At 43.1% G+C, this 21,279-nt stretch overlaps 1 protein-coding gene across 1 annotated transcript in view; it reads right to left on the bottom strand.

Annotated features, from left to right (window-relative positions):
- The window catches only part of SNX29 (sorting nexin 29), a 179,834-nt gene that overhangs the window by 38,019 nt on the left and 120,536 nt on the right, over positions 1-21,279 (bottom strand). The window contains exon 19 of the mRNA XM_087728460.1: positions 12,903-13,043. Coding sequence (XP_087584586.1) covers positions 12,903-13,043 — 141 coding nt within the window. The remainder of the gene's footprint in view (positions 1-12,902; positions 13,044-21,279) is intronic.

The following is a 21,279-nucleotide window of genomic DNA, read 5'->3' as shown; positions in this document are numbered from 1 at the left end:
AAAGTGCCAGGCTCCAGCACCAATCTTCTTAATGAATCCCTCTGGGGAATAGCAGGAAACAACTAACCACAAGGCTTTCGCGAACTTGCTGCAATTCATCGTCTTCCCCAGAATTGTGATGGCAATCGTTCTGAAATCTCCTGGGCAATTGTTGTGGAATGACTCACAGTTTTAGGACAAGCAGCTAGCCCCAAAGGTAGCCTATTCTTTTTTAGAGGCTAAGACAAGGAAGTTATGCTCCTGACTTCCAAAGTCATAGTCAACTATTCATCCTCTCTCCCTCCCTCCCTCTTTCCTTTCTTTCTTTCTCTCCCTCCCCCTCTTCCTCCCTCCCTCCCTCCCTTTCCTTTTTTCTTTTTCTGAGTTTTCTTCTTTTGCTGTCTTTCTGTTTCCATCATCTATGTCTGTCTGTCTGTCTGTCTGTCTGTCTGTCTGTCTGTCTATCTATCTATCTATCTATCATCTAATTTATCTTATTTATCAAATCTATCATCTATCTAAACTATCTATCAATCATACACTCTATCATCTAAGTTATCCACCTCCTAATCTCAATCATCTATCTATCTATCTATCTATCTATCTATCTATCTATCTATCTATCTATCCATCCATCCATCCATCCATCCATCCATCCATCCATCCATCCATCTATCTATTCTATTATCTACCTATCTACTTATCTATCTATCTATCTATCTGTTCTATCTCTATCTATCTATCTATCTATCTATCTATCTATCTATCTATCATCTAATTTATATCTATCATCTAATTTATCTTATTTATCAAATCTATCATCTATCTAAACTATCTATCAATCATACACTCTATCATCTAAGTTATCCACCTCCTAATCTCAATCATCTATCTATCTATCTATCTATCCATCCATCCATCCATCCATCCATCCATCCATCCATCCATCTATCTATTCTATTATCTACCTATCTACTTATCTATCTATCTATCTGTTCTATCTCTATCTATCTATCTATCTATCTATCTATCTATCTATCATCTAATTTATATCTATCATCTAATTTATCTTATTTATCAAATCTATCATCTATCTAAACTATCAATCATATACTCTATCATCCATGTTATCTACCTCCTAATCTATCAATCATCCATCCATCCATCCATCCATCTATCCATCTATCATCTAATTTATCAAATCTATCATCAATCTAAACTATCTATCAATCATATATTCTATCATCTAAGTTATCCACTGCCTAATCTATCATCTATCTATCTATCTATCTATCTATCTATCTATCTATCTATCTATCTATCTATCTATCATCTTTTTACTTATCATCTAATCTACATCTATCATCTTAGTTGTCAAATCTATCATCTATCTAAACTATCAATCATATACTCTATCATCCATGTTATCTACCTCCTAATCTATCAATCAATCATCCATCCATCCATCCATCTATCATCTAATTTATCAAATCTATCATCTATCTACTATCTATCAATCATATACTCTATCATCTGTTATCCACCACCTAATCTATCAATTATCTATCAATTATCTATCTATCTATCTATCTATCTATCTATCTATCTATCTATCTATCTATCTATCTATCTAATCTACATATATCATCTAATTTATCTTATTTGTCAAACCTATCATCTATCTAAACTATCAATCATATACTCTATCATCTAAGTTATCTACTGCCTAATCTATCAATCATCCATCCATCTATATATCTTGACTCAACCTGCCATCCTCGATAAAATGAGGACACCAGATTGTTAAATACAATATGCTGACTCTGTAAACCGCTTAGAGAGGGCTGTAAAGCACTGTGAAGCAGCATATAAGCCTAAGTGCTATTGCTATCCATCTATCATGTATCAATGATCTGTCTCCTGCCTTTATTACTTTGACAAATAACTCAAGATGGCAAACACATCCAAAACAGCTTCCTTCTCCTGTTTTCTCAACAACAGGAAGCCTATAAGGTGAGTTAGGCTGAGAGACAACGATCGGCCCCAAAGTCATTGAAGTAGATTTCAAAACACAAGGTTCATCAAACTTCCTTGATCTTCTAAAAACCTCAGAGAATTACACAGGAATTCCCCGTTCCACAGTCTTTGGTTCAGTTGGAGCTTCGAAGTTATTTCAGTTTGCCCTCTGCAAACATCCTCCTCTGTTTTCACCTTCTCAGGTAACCACAAAGCATTGACCAACTTTTGCAATGTTCTCTCGGGTCATTTTTAGCAAGGCTATAAATACCTCACCCAATGGGATTCCCCCCTCCTCCCGCCACCTGCTTTGCTCAAACTTTTCGATCTGAAACCCTGCACATTTCCTCGGGGATTCTGCATGTCCTTGGGAAAAAAAGCAGGAGAAAGTCCAGAGGAACCAAATTAGATGGAATATATTAGCAGAAGGGGATGCGGAGGCTCAGTGGCTAGGATGCTGAGCTTGTTGATCAGAAAGATCGGCCGTTTGGCGGTTCGAATCCCTAGCGCCGTGTAACGGAGTGAGCTCCCGTTACTTGCCCCAGGTTCTGGCAACCTAGCAGTTCGACAGCACGTCAAAAATGCAAGTAGAAAAATAAGAACCACCTTTGGTGGGAAGGTCACAGTGTTCCGTGCGCCTTCGGCATTTAGTCATGCTGGCGACACGACCATGGAGATGTCTTTGGACAGCGCTGGCTTTTCGGCTTTGAAATGGAGACGAGCACCGCCCCCTAGAGTCAGGAACGACTAATATGTGAGGGGGAGACCTTTACCTATATTACCAAAAGTGGAGAAATATTTAGCAGGGCCTTTCTCTTCCAGCATCTGTTCATATGCGTGGCTTATATCTTCCTGCCCTTTGGGTGAAAAATGTCAAAAGTGTATCTTAAAATTAAAGCTGAATTTCACCTTTAACTCATTACTTGCAACTAATCTTGCATATTATGGAATGAAAAGGTCAACGTGTAGACACAGAGGCCTCTGATTTGCAATATTATTAGCCAGGGAAATATAATTGGAGGGAAGGGAGAGGCGAAGGCCTTGACTTGGCCATCAACTTCTACCATGGAATTATTTCTTTGTGTTGCTTGCTGAAATTCCAACTCTGAGTGGTTGGCTAAGCCGTAACGGGATTTGCTTAATTCTGGATTGTCATGGTGAATGGACCACCCAGCTACTATGGTTAAGAATCCACAGATGTTTGAAATCTCTGTTTCAAAGCCGAAGAGCCAGCGCTGTCCAAAGACGTCTCCGTGATCATGTGGCCGGCATGACTCAACGCCAAAGGCTCACGGACGCTGTTCCCTTCCCACCAAAGGTGGTCCCTATTTTTCTACTTGCATTTTTACGTGCTTTCGAACTGCTAGGTTGGCAGAAGCTGGGACAAGTCACGGGAGCTCACTCTGTTATGCGGCGCTAGCGATTCGACCGCCAAACTGCTGACCTTTCTGATCGACAATCTCAGTGTCTTAGCCACTGAGCCACTGCATCCCTTAGTACTGCAACATAAGCCCTGTAATTTTATTCTCTTATTTCACGATCGATCTGCAAAACGTTTTCGCAGAATAAGTTTCTCGAGTGGCTAATCTACTGTCGGCACTTGTGCAATAGAGTTTCACCAGACTGCACATTTCCTCGCTTTGAAGCCTCCGATATTTTTATTTTTTAATTTACTCTAATTTTTTAATTTACTCTATTTTTTTAATTTACTTTAATTTTTTAATTTACTTTAATTTCCAAACAGATCAAGGAAAGACAGGGCGCAGAAATTCTAGGAAGAACAATGAAAACAATCGCTTATTATCAAAAGATTGCAAAGCCCCCTCTCCATAAATCAACCACTTCATAATTGCTTCCTTTCCTTTTTTGGCCAAAAGACTGGAAAAGGATACATAAATCAAAAACCTTAAATATTGATTTGTACACTTCGAAAAGAATGAACGCTTGGAAAGTTTTGTTAACCTTGCAACCTTCTGCAACGGTGGGGTTTTTTTTTCCTATTTTTTTTTTTAAAAAAACCCTGTTCACAATTGTTATCACTTTTGACCTGTGACGGTTACAGATGGTTTTTCCTCTCTAACAAAGCGGCTGAGAAAGAATGAGTCAGATCAGGGCCGCTGACTTGCAACAGCCCACCAGCCAAGGATGAAATTTTGTCATTCATGCTTTGTTCTTCCTGTTGAAGTATCAAACCTTGGCCTCTGCTTTTCAGAACATGTCTTCTTTAGAGGGGACAAAAAAAAAATAACATTCCATTATCGTTACCTTGAATGCGTGGGGGTGGAAAAATGCTTCCCTGGAACGAACCAACATCTGGGTGTAAATAATACCTCCATGTTTACACAGAGGTAAAGTGTCAACTTGTAAAGCGTTACATTGGAGGGAGGATTCCATGCATACCTTCGCCCAGAGTCGGATCTCATATTTCTACAACCTCGTTGGTGGATATGATTTATGACACAGACTGAGGGAGGGGAGAGTTAGGGGTAAAGTGCAAAGACCATTAAATAGATATCAGTTTCGGCTCCACAGAAGAACATGCCAAAATGTTAATCCTAATAAATGACTGGATTTCTTTTGAACTTTGTCTCAAGGCTCGTAAATTAATTAGGTCATCTTTTGGAAACTTCACATAACGTTTCTTACAAGCCCAGCAGCCCCCAAAGATCAGCTGTGGCCAAAGAGTTGCCAATGAAGGTGGACCTCCACTCATAAAACTCTGGTTCTTCATAAAGCAAGCGATAATGACAGGGGTAGGAAGATTCAGCCGATTTGGACCGGTTTGGGCGAACTGATTGTGATGACCTGCGGGTGGGCCAAGGTCTGAACAACGTAAGCAAATACCCTCACCCAAGATCCAACAAAGGTAGGGTTAGCCCTCAGCCACAATAGGAATTGCCCAACAAGCCTATTCATTCCATCAGCCAAACTTCGACCAAACTCAGCTCAGACAAACTCCTAGGATTTGTACATGGCCCCATGGGAGTCTGACAACAGCCAATAGAATACATGCTCTTGCGCAGAAACAGGAAGCTCAAGGGCAAAGCCCAAGAGAAAGTATAAAAACCCCTCATTCTCAACTCCATATGGTCAGCTGCACCAGAATCGCATGTTTAGTGGCTCTGCTTCATCAATAAATGGGCCCTCTTCGAGCCTTCATTGAAAAATGAAGGAATAAGATTTCTGTTTGAAGGTATGAGATACAAGGATAACAATGAACATAAGCATACCTGATAGTTGATTGGTGGAATTATGTATAACTGAAAATAGTGACATATAAATATAAATGGTTGGTTAAAAAAATTTTTTTTCTTTCACATGGGGATTATATAAAGGTATACTGCTATCAAATAGACAATCAAGAATGTAAGGGAATTATGATTTATTGGGGAAAAAATAATACTAATTGCAATTGAACATATACTGTACAATGAAAGTGAGGTATTTAGTTATGAAAAATCTGTGATGGTAAATGTTATTCGAGAATATGGATGTTAAAACATTTGTAACCAAACGACATGCTGTATGTGATGATGCTTTTTTTCTCTTTTTCTCTCTTTGTTTTTCTTTTGCTTGTTTTTTTATCGTGTATGTGTTGTCTGTGTAATAAAAATAAAAATTTATATTAAAAAAAAATGGGCCCTCTTTCTAATCAGTCTCCAGCCTCTATTTTGTCTCCAGTGCCTTTCTCCCAGCTTGGAACTGAACCAGCTGGCTATTTCTTCCAATATACTCTTATCAAATAAACTCCAAATTACCACATAGCATGCCTCACGCCCTTCTCAAATGAAGTTAAGTTCCTCCCATTGTTATGAGCCCAAGAAAATCCTGGGATAAAGCAGCCGAGACAATAGAACGGTAAGAATTTTGTGTGCTGGGTTTGCCTGATCTTATTAAACAGATAATGCGAGTAACAGCCAAACTGGGATCAGAATGCCCTTTTTAAAATAAAATAAAATAAAATGAAAAGCTCCACAGCATGTTCTCTGGAAACCCCTCGGTGAGATCATCTCTAAGCAATAAGTCCTTAGTAGAGATGCTTAAGTCTCGTGGTTAATTTTAGAAGCTTAAAGCCGATGCTACGCTGCCTTTCTAAAACGAAAGCTTAAGAGATCGAAATGAGCACGAAGGAATGCACCGAACGGTTTCAAATTGGGAGGGCGCCACCTTAATGTCTGGGGATAGTTGTCTCCAAAATGTTTTGATTAATTAAGGTTGGAAGCATTTCAGACACACGAAGATTTGACTACTTCCAGCCACTAGTTCCAGCCATCCAGCCAACGGGGCATTAGCCAGGGCTGGGATTCACCCGTTTTGAACTGGCTCGGGCCCCACCCGCCACGCCCCTCCCAGGAGTCTCCATGAGGCCCATTTCGGATGCCAGGTAAGAGCAGGGCCCACGTGGAGGCTCTGGGAAAGGGGAAAAAAGGGGACTCCCGGAAGTTCCAGAAGTTCGGAAACACTCCACTCCATTCTATTCCATTCCATTCTAGCATTGATGATGTTACCTAGTTGGGTAGTTCCCTATTTTAAATGCCATTGTAACTTTGAAGAGTCACTAAATGAATGGAGTACTTGTATATAGCAATAGCACGTAGACATATATACCGCTTCACAGTGCTTTACAGCCCTCTCTAAGAGGTTTAGTGGAAGGAAGGAAGGAAGGAAGGAAGGAAGGAAGGAAGGAAGGAAGGAAGGAAGGAAGGAAGGAAGGAAGGAAGGATGGTTGGTTCATGGTGGTGCCCCACAACCATCTGGGTCCTCATTTTACCCACCTCGGAAGGATGGAAGGCTGAGTTCAACCTTGAGCCTGGTGAGATTTGAACTGCCAAATTGCAGTCAAGCTGGCAGTCAGCAGAAGTAGCCTGCAGTACTGCATTCTAACCACTGCACCATCATGAACCAACCTTCCTTCCTTCCTTCCTTCCTTCCTTCCTTCCTTCCTTCCTTCCTTCCTTCTTAGCACTTAGACTTATATACCGCTTCCCAGTGCTTCCCAGCCCTCTCTAAGCAGTTTTAAAGAGTCATCCCCTTGCCCCCAACAATCTGGGTCCTCATTTTACCCACCTCAGAAGGACAGAAGGCTGAGTCAACCTTGAATCTGGTGAGATTTGAACTGCCAAATTGCAGGCAGCCGGCAGGCAGCAGAAGTAGCCTGCAGTACTGCATTCTAACCACTGCACCATCATAAACCAACCATCCTTCCTTCCTTCCTTCCTTCCTTCCTTCCTTCCTCCCTCCCTCCCTCCCTCCCTCCCTCCCTTCCTCCCTTTCTTCTTAGCACTTAGACTTATATACCGCTTCCCAGTGCTTCCCAGCCCTCTCTAAGCAGTTTTAAAGAGTCATCCCCTTGCCCCCAACAATCTGGGTCCTCATTTTACCCATCTCAGAAGGATGGGAGGCTGAGTCAACCTTGAATCTGGTGAGATTCGAACTGCCAAATTGCAGGCAGCTGGCAGTCAGCAGAAGTAGCCTGCAGTACTACATTCTAACCACTGCACTTCCATGATCCTTCCTTCCTTCCTTCCTTCCTTCCTTCCTTCCATTCTTCCTCCCTTTCTTCTTAGCACTTAAGACTTATATACCGCTTCCCGGTGCTTCCCAGCCCTCTACCGCAGTAGCCTGCAGTACTACATTCTAACCACTACACCACCATGATCCTTCCTTCCTTCCTTCCTTCCTTCCTTCCTTCCTTCCTTCCTTCCTTCCTTCCTTCCTTCCTTCCTTTCTTCTTAGCACTTAGATTTATATACCGCTTCCCAGTGCTTCCCAGCCCTCTCTAAGCAGTTTTAAAGAATCATTCCCTTGCCCCCAACAATCTGGGTCCTCATTTTACCCACCTCGAAAGGATGGAAGGCTGAGTCGAACCTTCAGCCTAGTGAGATCTGAAGTGCCAAATTGCAGGCAGCCGGCAGGCAGCAGAAGTAGCCTGCAATACTGCACTCTAACCACTGCGCCACCAAATATTTATAAACAGCAGAGCCCCCTGCATCCACCGCAATGCCACTGTCGTATTTTAGGCATTTTTAAAATATTTTTTACACTGCATTATTCATTTCAAAATGAACCGGAGCTCCATCGCTAGGGAAACCCTACGTTTTAAATAAATAAAAGCTTATTATGTTAAGCAAATACTTTCAGCAGGCATTTCCTTAATAAAGCTGCTGAGTACTCAAGCATGGACAGTATTAGCGATATTTTATGTCTCTGATTTAGCAGACCGGAGATTTAATAGCTTTGAGCAGCTTTTTTTTCCCCCCCACATGCTAAGAATATATTCGGATGCACACAAGGCATTGTTCTAACAGGCTGTTCTTCTCTTCGAGACACTGGCTGATGACAAGGTGGGAGGCATAAATATCCACAACCCGACTCCTGAACAGCAGGGCTGATAAATCCATCTAAATTACCCTGCTGAGAAGGCCCAGTGTTCAGTTGTGGGAAGTACGCCCCAAAAAGACAGTGCTGGAAACCTCACAGTACCAGAGACTTCAGAAAACAGTGTCAAGAGCCCCCTTTAAGAAAACCAAGAAGCACCAGGCAGGAGGAAAACTCAGAGCAGCCGCAAAAGTAACAGAAACAGCCTATCCAAAGCTTAGGGAAAGACCATACAGTTGTGGCCCGCCGGTGGTCAGCAGAGCCGGCAGCAGAGTCAGACAGTGAGGAGGTTGGGGAGGAAGATGGGCCAGACCTGGGGGCTGGGGAAGGCTCAGACGAGGGCTCTGCGTTGTAGGCAGAGAGGGGAGCTAGACAGCAGTGAGGCAGAAGAACAGCTGGAGCCTGTTCCCAGTGTGCGCATGTGCAGAGCTGCCAGAAGACAAGAACAACTAAGAAAGCAGGGTCGACTTAGAGTAAAGCCACACCTTAGAGGTGATTAGGATAGCAATAGCAATAGCAGTTAGACTTATATACCGCTTCATAGGGCTCTCAGCCCTCTCTAAGCGGTTTACAGAGTCAGCATATTGCATATTGCCCCCAACAACAATCCGGGTCCTCATTTTACCCACCTCGGAAGGATGGAAGGCTGAGTTAACCTTGAGCCGGTTAGATTAGAACTGCTGAACTGCAGATAATTTTTTTTTTTTTAACAGAACTTTTTTATTTTTCTTTTAAAAAAAACCACAAATATGTCATCATTTGTCAATCATTAAAACATTGAATTTTTTTTGTGTGTACCCCTCCCTCCCTCCACCCCCCCTCCTCCTTCCCCCCCCCCCGACTTCCCAGAACCCGTACACGGTATAGAATTTTAACTAACAGTCTAAAATCTATTGAGAAAAAAAGAAATAAAGAAATTAATGACATTCTAGATTGACCTTAGCTTCTTCTTACTGAACTGACTTTTAACAGTTTAAATCATTTCTGATCTTAAGCATAGGCTAACTGGAATTTCTTGGTCCCGTATTTATTTTGTATATAGTCAATCCATTTTTTCCAGTCTCGTTTATATCTCTCATTTGAATGATCTTTGAGATATGCCGATATTTTAGCCATTTCAGCTAAGTTTGTTACTTTCAATGTCCATTCTTGAATTGTAGGCAAGTCTTCCTTCTTCCAATATTGCGCCACCAACAGTCTTGCTGCTGAACTGCAGATAATTGATTGGCCGCTCCCATAGGAAACAAAAGAGGAGCGAACGGGGAGGGGGCTTTTGCAGGAAACAATTCGTTCCTTCGGACGTTTCAAGAGTGGAAAGTTCTGTTTCTGACTATAAGAGACTCTATGCCAAGTTTTGCCTTGCCCTGCATTTGGAAACTAGTTATCTGGCAGCTCTCCGAGCGAGATAAGGTGCGTGTGGATAAACATTTCGCTGAAAGACTGTTTGCTAACGCCTGGTTGACTGTGAATGAAAGGAATTCACAGTCGTGTTAAAAAGGGGGGGGGGTTGCAGCAGGGGTGGGTTTCTCACCCCGTTCCAACCGGTTAGGTTGGAACGGGGCCAGCGGCATCCTCGTGCACGTGCGCGGTGCACGCATGCATACTAGCGTCTGTGCAATGCTCCAGCTGCTCCTGGAGGATCGCGCAGGGGCTGTATGCATCCCGTGCATGCGTGGAAGCACAGAACTTGTCAAAACCGGGTAAGGAGCGCGGGCGGGGGGGGGGGTGGGCCCTTCGCCGTTCCCGGAAGTTACTTACTTCCGGGTTCGCCGACCAACCAGGGACTGCCGTGAACCGGTTGAAACCCACCCCTGGTTTGCAGGGACCAAGACTCTGATTTATGCGTTTTAAGGAAGCCTAGGTCAGAAGACATACGATCTCCCAACTCATCCTTCCTTCTCACTTAGGGACCTCTGCACAAAGGCCTTGGGGTAAACCCCCCCCCTCTAAGTCTTGCACCTCCACATAGGAATGGCTTCCTGGAATAGCTCCGTTCTCTAGCATCATAAGAGAAAGAAGAAAATTGTTTCGCTTCCAGTTAATATAAATGTTCCAGTTTCTTGCAGAGCTGATCCTGATAGCAACCCAGTTGTAGCTCAAAGCGTACATTTGTTTGGCATGAAAAGGAAAAAACAAGGGTATCAAAAATGGAACTTATCCTGCTTCTCTCTGTAACGTTCACCTTTCTACAAGTTTGAGTTGATTTTTTGTAAAAAAAAAAAAAAAAAAAGTCTTCATCTGACCCTGAATTACAAATACGAATCGTGATATATTTTTTCTTTTTAAAAAATCCCTTTTTAATGGCCCTTAGAGTCCAAAAAAGACATGAATCTTCCAGGAGAGGGAAAAGCCTTGGAGAAAAAGTGTGAAAATGATCTCCTAATAAGAACTAATGAGACGAGGGAAGCTGCCGAGGAGAGTTTTATAAAGATGCAGCATCTGAGAGAAAAATAATATGCCTGAACGGAAAGTACAATAACAGAGCTGGAAGGGACCTTGGAGGTCTTCTAGTCCAACCCCCTGCCTAAGCAGGAAACCCTACACCACTTCAGACAAATGGCTATCCAACATCTTCTTAAAGACTTCCAGTGTTTGACCATTCACAACTTCTGGAGGCAAATTGTCCCACTGATTAATTGTTCTAACTGTCAGGAAAGTTCTAGGTTGCTTCTCTCCTTGATTAGTTTCCACCCATTGCTTCTTGTCCTACCCTCAGGTGCTTTGGAGAATAGCTTGACTCCCTCTTCTTTGTGGCAGCCCCTGAGATTCTGGAACACTGCTATTATGTCTCCCTTAGTCCTTCTTTCTCTTAAACTAGACATACCCAGTTCCTGCAACCGTTCTTCATATGTTTTAGTCTCCAGTCCCCTAATCATCCTTGTTGCTCTTCTCTGCACTCTTTCTAGAGTCTCCATATCTTTTCTACATCGTGGAAACCAAAACCGAATGCCGTATTCCAAGTGTGGCCTTACCAAGGCCTTATAAAGTGGTATTAACCCTTCATGTGATCTTGATTCTATCCCTCTGTTTATGCAGCCGAGAACTGTGTTGGCTTTTTTGGCAGCTGCTGCCCACGGCTGGCTCCTATTTAAGTGATAAAAGAGATTCAGAAACGGAGAGGTTGAATGTTTAGACAGATGGCAAAGAATCCTTTTTTTGTACGGGCTGAGGTGGGCAAGAGAGAAAACGAAGGCTAACAGAGTTGGAAGGGACCTTGGAGGTCTTCTAGTCCAGCCCCCTGCTCAAGCAGAAAACCCTAAGGCGGTGATGGCATGCCTGTGGCATGCATGCCACAGGTGGCACACAGAGCCCTCTCTGGGGGCACACGAGCTGTTGCCCCAGCCTAGTTTCACCACGCATATGTGCGCCCCTCCCACCGGCCAGTTTGTTTTTGGGTGTCTGCTGCGCATGCGCAGAGGACGGTGCACCCTCTCCCATGGCCCATTTTTACTCCCAGGAGGCTGCAGGGAGGCCTACTAGGGCCAAAAATGGGGCACGAGTCACATGCACGGGGGTCGTGTCACATGCATGCGGGTCGAGTCACATGCACGGGGGTCGAGTCACATGCACAGGGGTCGAGTCACATACACGGGGGTTGTGTTACATGCACGGGGTCGTGTCACATGCACGGGAGTCGAGTCACCTGCATGGGGGTCAAGTCACATGCACGGGGGTCGAGTCACATGTACAGTGGTTGAGTCACATGCACAGGAGTCGAGTCACATGCACGGGGGTCGAGTCACATGCACAGGAGTTGAGTCACATGTACGGTGGTCGAGTCACATGGACGGAGGTCGAGTCACATGCACGGGGGTCGAGTCACATGCACGGGGGTCGAGTCACATGCATGGGGGTCGAGTCACATGCACGGGATTGAGTCGCATGCATGGGGTCGAGTCACATGCACGGGATTGAGTCACATGCGCAGAGTTGAGTCACATGCACGGGGTTGAGTCACATGTGCAGGGGTCAAGTCACATGCACATGATTGAATCACATGCGCATGGGGTCACGTCACATGCACGGGGGTCGAGTCACATGCACGTGATTGAATCACATGCACGTGATTGAATCACATGCACGGGAATCGAGTCACATGCCTTGGGTCAAGTCACATGCATGGGGGTCGAGTCACATGCACGGGGGGAGGGGGGAGAATAGGGGGGTCATGCTTGCATGCGCAGGGGGTGAGAAGTCATCCATGCATTGCATTATGGGTGCGGGCTTTCAGCCCCACTGCCCTAAGGTACACATGTAGTCCTTGAGTTATGACCATAGTGGAGTTTGCACATCACGGTCATAACTCTTGATGATCGTAAGGCAGGCTGGTCATTTGTCCAACCTGATTTTAATATTTTTGTGTGTCAAGAGGACATCTCTAACCAGATGGAACTTGGAGGAACCTCAAGCCTTCTTTCGTTGGGGGTGTCACTTGGAACCCTGAAATTAACTCAAATCTCCTTTAACAACACTAACCAGCTCCCCCTGAACTCTAGCTGATTTCTTGGCTCTCGGGGCCTGACAATTACCTTGTTTCCGATGGCTTTTTTGGGTGGGAAGTTAAAGCTTCGGACTTGGTGGTACTTCATCTGCAACTTGTGGTGAAGCCCTCGGAATTCCGTGTATCTTCGATAAACATTCCACTCATCGTCTTTTATCCTGATGTACAGCTGTCAGGAAGAGAGAGAGAGACGAGATCAGTCGGTTTTATCCAAAACCAGGGTACCAGATCGAGATCTTAAATAGACAAGGATACCAGTCTGGCAACATTTCCCCTCGGGAACAACTACCAAAATACTTTGTATCGTGCTTTTTATTATTTTTACAAACCACCAGGGGTGAGTATTTACCTGTAAAGGTAAATTCAGGCAATTCAGGCGAACAGGTAGCTCGGAAGATCAGGTGAGTTCTTTAAAAAAGGATAAAGTTTACCACTCAGTTATTCCTGTTAGGTATAACTACTGATTGTACAGTTATAGAGACTAACTTGATTCTGCATTTAATAACGGCAGCAAGACTGTTGGTGGCGCAATACTGGAAGAAGGAAGACTTGCCTACTATTCAAGAATGGACATTAAAAGTTACAAATTTAGCAGAGATGGCTAAAATATCAGCATATCTTAAGGACCACTCAAATGAGAGATATAAACTGGAGTGGAGAAGATGGATTGACTATATTCAAAATAAATACGGGACTAAGAAATTCCAGATAGTTTATGACCGAAGAAGCGAGGAATGATATAATCTGTTTAGAGTTAGCCTAACAAAAGAGGAGTTAAAGCTCAAATGAAAGATGATACTAACTTTTTTTTAAGTTTATTTTAGAACATCTTTGTTAAAGATTTATACCCTGTATTTGTTCTGGGAAGTCGGTGGGGGGGGGAGGTTGAGGGGGGTTGAGGGAGGGTGGGGAGGATGGGAGGGGAGGTAAATATTTGTAAAAGCCTTTTTTTCCCCAAAAAATTTCAATAAAAAAAAGAAATAATGGATGGAAACTAATCAAGGAGAGAAGCAACCTAGAATTAAGGAGAAGCTTCCTAACACCGAGGACAATTAATCCGTGGAACAGAAGTTGCCTCCAGAAGTTATGGGTGGAGGTTTTTAAAGAAGAGATGGACAGCCACTTATCTGAAATGGTATAGGGCCTCCTACTTGAGCAGGGGGGTGGACTAGAAGATCTCCAAGGTCCCATTCAGCTATATTCTTATTGACTGACTGATTGATCGATCGATTGATTGAAATACTGACAATCATTAATCCACTGCTACCAAGTAGGACAAATATTAGAAGCACACCCTAAATTAGTTGATGGTAGAAAAAAAATCTGCTTTAATTTACTTCAAATTACTAGTGATTTGGGTTGGGTTTGGTTTTCTATAGGGACTGTTGAGATTCAGGAAATCATTATTTTATGGTAAGTATAAGTGCTCCCAAATTTCTCTTCACTTGACAGCTTAAATTCCCTGATTGCTAAATGCAACTGTCACAAACGTCTCTGCTATTAATTTTGAGCCTGAACAAAACACTAAGATCTCCGCAACGACAAATTCAGAAACGTGTGTTGTGGCCCGCCAGCAGAGCTGGCAGCAGATTCAGACTGTGAGGAGGGTTGGGGAGGAGCATTGGCCAGTCCTGGAGTCTGGGGAAGGCTCTGATGAGGGCTCTGTGTTGGAGGCAGAGAGGAGGCCAGGGCCGTATGCCAGTTACCAGCTGCCTTCAGAGTCCGACATCAGTGAAGCAGACAAACAGCTGGAGCCTGTTCCCAGTGTGTGCATGCACCAAGTAGCCAGATAAAGGGAACAGCTAAAGAACGGGGGTCGACTTCGGAGTAAGGCCACAGGTGGATGATGAATGGCCCCTCCCAGAGGAAAGAAAAGAGGAGCAAAGGGGGAGTGGAGTTTGCAGGAGACAATTAGTTTGCTTAATTGGTTCGTGGCTCTCCGAGACTCCCTGCCAAGTTTTGCAAATATCGCCCTGGCAGCTTTCCAAGCCAGATAAGGTCTGTGACTGTAAATCCTCCCTTGAAAGACTTTGCTGGATGTAAATGAGCAGAATTCACAGTACATTAATAAAAGGGGCTTTTTGTCGGGACAAGGAGTTTGCTTCATGCTCTCGGGAAGCCTCGTTCAGAACAAGTGCAGCCCAATCCACGCGCAGGGTTAAAGTTTCAGTATCTCTTCGGCAGCATCCGGTTGCCCAGAGCTATTCCAAATTATTATGGATGAATATCACAGCTCTGAAAGATTTCTGCACTCTTGTGCCGTGGTTTTCAATCTTTCGTATCTGAAGGCTTATAAATCATTTTCTCAACCACCTGGCTCCCACGAGGATGGAAATAAAATAATAAAAAAAAACAACTTTGTTCCGGAAGAACATAGATATGTGGAGAGGCAGCCTTTAGGTATGATATTTATCAAGCATGGTAAGTTATAAGGTCGTAATAAATGGGAATATTTCCACGGCCAGGAGTATTGTGATTGTAATGGAACAAGTGAGAGACATTATTTGCCGTAAAGTTGGCCTGGTATGCTTCGGCCCGAATAAGAGCTGAACTGGAAAAGTAGATTAACATATTTTTATTGACGCATAAACGAGGAGAAGTCTCTACCGATAGGAGGCGAGGGGCCCATTAAAAAGGTAATGAATCACTTTACATTAAGTCCTCGACTTACAGCCATTTATCAGAGACTGTTCAAACTTATATGCTGTTTTCCCCAAAAATAAGACCTCCCTGGATAATAAGCCCCGTTGGGCTTTTGAGCGCATGTGCAAAAATAAGCCTTCACCCGAAAATAAGCCCTTCCCGAAAAATATTGCAACGCAGCAGCAGCCATGAGGTGACCACACTCGCCGTCTCCTGCACCTCAAAAATAATGACTCCCCGAAAATAAGGCCAAGTGTTTCAGAGGTGGAATTCAGCAGGTTCTGACCAGTTCTGGAGAACTTTTAGCAGAAATTTTGAATAGTTGGGAGAACCAGTAAATATCACCTTTGGCTGGCCGCGCCCCCATCTATTCTCTGCCTCCCGAGTCCCAGCTGATCGGGAGGAAATGGGGATTTTGCAGTATCTTTCCCCTGCCCTGCTCACCAAACCACTCCCACCAAGCCACGCCACTCCCACCAAGCCATGCCACGCCAACCAAGCCACGCCACCCAAGCCATGCCCACAGAACCAGTAGTAAAATTTTTGAATCCCACCCCTGAAGTGTTTATTTCTAGAGGTCAAAAGAAAATAAGACCCTGTTTTATTTTCGAGGAAACACAGTAATGGCCCTGCAAAACGTGACTTGCGACTATCTTTCACACTTACGGCCACTGCAGCATCCCCGCGATTGTGAGATTTACAATGGATCCTTGGCAACTGACTCATATTTATGACGATTGCTGCATCCTGGGGGGGGGGGGTTACATGATCCCCTTTTGCAACCTTCTGACAAGCAATGGGGAAGCCAGATTCATTTAACACCCATTGCTGCTAACTTAAACCACCGGAGTGATTCACTTAACAACTGCGGCAAGGAAGGTGGTAAAGTGGAGCAAAACTGCCTTGCTTAGCAGTGCCTTGCTTAGCGGTGGACATTTTGGGCTCCATTGCGGTGGTAAGTCGAGAACTACCTGTACGGAAGCTGTTCAAACATATTAGGTTTGGCGTGAGTTCTTTCGTTGTTTAGCATCCCTGAATCATCTGTGATAAGGCACAAATGTTCAGCAGCAGCATTATCTGCACCACGTAAAATTTCACAGCATCCCATAGTACTCTCAGCAGGATTGTGCTAATGCTCAATTTCATATTCAGTAGTATGGGGGGGAGGGTGTTGTACATTATTATGAGTTTTCATGCTCCTGAAATTCAAATCTTTGTGGAGCCTTTGAATTCAGTTGGTTTGAACTAGTCCTTATCAGAAACCACATTCCACCTGGAGAACGTCAACGTTGCTTCAAAGAACTAGAAACTAGAAACTGCTGAGAAGAGCAACCGGGATGATTGGTATTGGTATTGGTATTTTATTATTTGTATGCCGCCCTTCTCCGGGAGGACTCAGGGCGGCGAACAATTCAAAGGGGGAAAAAAGGGGGAACATAAAAGACAAAATACAAATAATAAAAGTAGGCAACAGTCGCACAACCATACATGTCGAGAGGGGAGGGAACTCATCACCCCCAGGCCTGCCGACAAAGCCAGGTTTTGACGGCTTTTCGGAAGGCCTGGAGAGAGGTGAGGGTCCGAATCCCTGCGGGTGATTAGGGGACTGGAGACTAAAACATATGATGAACGGTTGCAGGAACTGGGCATGGCTAGTCTAGTGAAGAGAAGGACCAGGGGAGACATGAGAACAGTCTTCCAATATTTGAGGGACTGCCACAGAGAGGAAAGGGGTCAAGCTATTTTCCAAAGCACCCGAAGGAATAATGGATGGAAACTGACCAAGGAGAGATTCAACCTAGAAATAAGAAGAAATTTCCTGTCGGGAGAACAATCAACTGATCAAAAAGAAGTTGTGTGAGCTGCATCCCTGGAGGCTTTCAAGAAGAGATTGGACTGACCATTTGTCAGAAATAGTGTAGAGTTTCCTGCTTGGGTGGGGGGTTGGACTAGATCAGTGGTTCTCAACCCGTGGGTCGGGACCTCTTTGGGGGTCGAACAATCCTTTCACAGGGGCCCTAAAAGACCATCGGAAAACACGTATTTTTGAAAAAATGTGGATAACATAAAATAATTTTATGGTTGGGGGTCACCACAAGATGAGGAACTGTATTAAAGGGTCACGGCATCAGGAAGGTTGAGAACCACTGGACTAGATGATTAGGGGACAACAAAGATGATTAGGGGACTGGAGGCTAAAACATATGAAAAACGGTTGCAGGAACTGGGCATGGCTAGTCTAGTGAAGAGAAGGACCAAGAGAGACATGAGAACAGTCTTCCAATATTTGAGGGGCTGTCACAGAGAGGAGGGGGGTCAAGCTATTTTCCAAAGCACCCAAAGGCCAGACAAGGAATAACGGATGGAAACTGATCCAGGAGAGATTCAACCTGGAAATCAGGAGAAATTTTCTGACAGTTAGAACAATCAACCCATGGAACAGAAGTTGCTTTCGGAAGTTGTGGGAGCTTCATCCCTGGAGGCTTTGAAGAAGAGACTGGACTGCCATTTGTCAGAAACGGCGTAGGGTCTCCTGCTTCAGCCGGGGGTGGGGGTGTGTGTGTTGGACTAGATGACCTACAAGGTCCCTTCCAACTCTGTTAAACGTTTCAGCTTTCTTTAGATTTATTGCAAACTTAACCAACTGGGATTTTCTAAGGGCTAAGTTTCTTCATTATTAATACTCTCCTTCTGTTTTCACAGCTATCTATCCCCTTTTTAAAAGTGTAATGTGACCTATTTATCTGTATAATTTTTTTAAAAACCCGCTAAAGTAATTGTTTTAGCTAAACCATTATCGGTGGCCAGACACAGAGTTTTTTGAGATTTTTTAGTGTCTGGTGTTTAGGGCTTGTGTCTCCTCAGGTCTTAGAAGCCTAATATTTATTTTAAATTACTTCTTGTAGCAGGGAGGGCATTTCCTTCCTTGTTTTACTAAAACATCATCTATTTCACATTTCAACAAGCTAGAGCGAACCGCTCACATGCCGTTTGCCTATCAAATTGCATTTCTCTGCCAAGATTTATAAAACTAATTGCCTATAAAATCTGAGGGAAGGAGCTTTCCATTTCAAAGAGCCAAATTGATTCCTATATATGTTCTTTCTTCCTTTTTAAAAAAATCTAATTATCACTTCATAATTCATGCTTATGTTTGTCAATTATAAACAGATTACCTGAGCCAACATTACTCTCATCCTAAATTGTGATACAGCCCTGTGAGTGTTTTTTTTTAATATGTCCTTTAATGTCTCCTTGTTGCTAAGTTAATTCCAGTTGAAATCATGTTTTTCATACATCATTTTTCAATTATTTTTTTAATTAAAGAAGGTTCTAATACAGGGAGAAAAATAATGTAAATTTAAAGAAAAAGGAAGGGAAGAGAAATAAGTTAATAGAAATTGAAGAAAATAATGGTATAAATGCATTTCTATTTTATCCTTGCTAAGATTATTTCATGGTGCCTTTCTTTCCAGATTTTAGCCTTTCTAATCATCAGACCCAGAAATCAGAAATACATTCCCTCCTCCCTCTTTTCTGCAAAAAATCCATAAAAGATTTCCAGTCACTGACAAATCTATACAGCTACGGATTAGGTGAAACCTGACTCAATAGTTTAGTTTAGTTTAGTTTAGTTTAGTTTAGTTTAGTTTAGTTTAGTTTAGTTTAGTTTAGTTTAGTTTAGTTTAGTTTAGTTTAGTTTAGTTTATTAGGACTTGTATGCCGCCCACTCTCGAAAGACTCAGGGCGGCTTACAGAAAAAGAAGGGAGGGGAACATATAAAAATTAAAAAGTACAACATTAAAATCACACAACATTCATAACATAAAATGGGGCTGGATAAATCAACAGCCCCAGGCCTGCTGGAAGAGCCAGGTCTTAATTGCTTTGCGGAAGGCCGGGAGAGTAGTAAGGGTCTCCATGGAAAGATCGTTCCATAAGGCCGGAGCAGCTACAGAGAAGGCCCTTCCCCGGGGGGTTGCCAGCCGACATTGGCTGACAGGTGGAATCCGGAGGAGGCCTAATCTGTGCGATCTTATAGGTCTCTGGTAGCAGTAACTGTGAGAGAGATTTTGGCATCTTAGTGAACAATCACTTAAATATGAGCCAGCATTGTGTGGTGGCAGCCAAAAGAGCCAACAGTGTCCCTGGCTCCATTAACAGAGGGATAGAATCAAGATCACGTGAAGTGTTAGTACTGCTTTATAAAGCCTTGGTAAGGTCACCCTTGGAATCCTCCATTCAGTTTTGGTCTCCACGATGTAAAAAAGATGTCTGGAAAGAGTGCAGAGAAGAGCAACAAAGAGGATTAGGGGACTGGAGGCTAAAACATATGAAGAACGGTTGCAGGAACTGGGTATGTCTAGTTTAATGAAAAGAAGGACCAAGGGAGACATGATAGCAGTCTTTCAATATCTCAGGGGTTGCCACAAAGAAGAGGGAGTCAAGCTGTTCTCCAAAGCACCTGAAGGCAGGACAAGAAGCAATGGGTAGAAACTAATCAAGGAGAGAAGCAACTTAGAACTGAGGAGAAATTTCCTGACAGGGAGAACAATTAATCAGTGGAACAACTTGCCTCCAGAAGTTGTGAATGCCCCAACACTGGAAGTCTTTAAGAAGATGCTGGATAGCCATTTGTCTGAAGTGGTGTAGGGTTTCCTGCTTAAGCAGGGGGTTGGACTAGAAGACCTCCAAGGTCCCTTCCAACTCTGTTACTTCTATTCTATAATTTCTAATTTCTAATTTCTAATTTCTAATTTCTAATTTCTAATTTCTAATTTCTAATTTCTAATTTCTAATTTCTAATTTCTAATTTCTAATTTCTAATTTCTAATTTCTAATTTCTAATTTCTTCTATTCTATTCTATTCTATTCTATTCTGTTGTTGGCTCCAATTGTGTGCAGAGAAGAGCAACAAAGATGATTAAGGAACTGGATGCTAAAACAGGCTCCGGTCGTTCGGGAACAAGCTCCAGCTGTTCTTCTGCCCCACTTATCTCTAACTCCGAAGGTACCTGATAACTGTTGGACGGCCCTGGCCCCATCTCTGCCTCCGAAGCAGAGCCCTCAACAGAGCCTTCCCCAGACTCCAGGACTGGCCCATGTTCCTCCCCAACCTCCTCACTGTCTAAATCTGCCACCAGCTGTTGCTGGCTGCTGGCGGGCCACAACACTGATATTCTGTTAATATATAAATCAATAAATCATACCAGCTTCAGAAAATCTGGGTTCTCTTCCTAGTTTCCAAGTAAGTCAGCTATTAAATGCGTTGCGACTTTAAATTAATGCAGGGATGTCTCATTGAACACAATGGGACTTGTTCCCAGGCCATCAAGCTGCAATCTGAAATAATATCTTGACTTAGAATTAGTAATCTCTGTTGGAGGTAACAAAGATGATCTCAACTACTTTATTCCTTGGAGATCAAAGAAACGTACTAAGCTTTCCAATATTTAATTTTATCGGGGTAAAAGGTCCAAGGATAAGCTCATTAAGGAAAAAAAAATAGTAAAACGATGCTCATTCTTTTTTGGTTTGTCTTTAAAAAAAAACAAGCAGGTAAGAACCCCGAGTGCCTTACATGAGAAATGAATAAATATTTCTACCGTCTCTTAAAAATTAAATTACAGTGTATTGGGATCCTTAATTACTTAACAACAGGTTATGGCTTAATATGCAACACTGAACTCCATGATTCACCAGCACTATGATTTTCTCAGTAGAGGAGTACGTTTTTTTTTAAAAAAAGAAGAAGACAGGAT

Source organism: Thamnophis sirtalis, unplaced genomic scaffold (assembly GCF_051295495.1).
Source record: "Thamnophis sirtalis isolate CommonGarterSnake01/CBP01778 unplaced genomic scaffold, rThaSir2_p1.2 scaffold_14, whole genome shotgun sequence".
Classification (NCBI taxonomy): Eukaryota; Metazoa; Chordata; class Lepidosauria; order Squamata; family Natricidae; genus Thamnophis; species Thamnophis sirtalis.
Note: the sequence above shows the minus strand (reverse complement) of the source record. Positions and strands in the feature narration are given on the sequence as shown.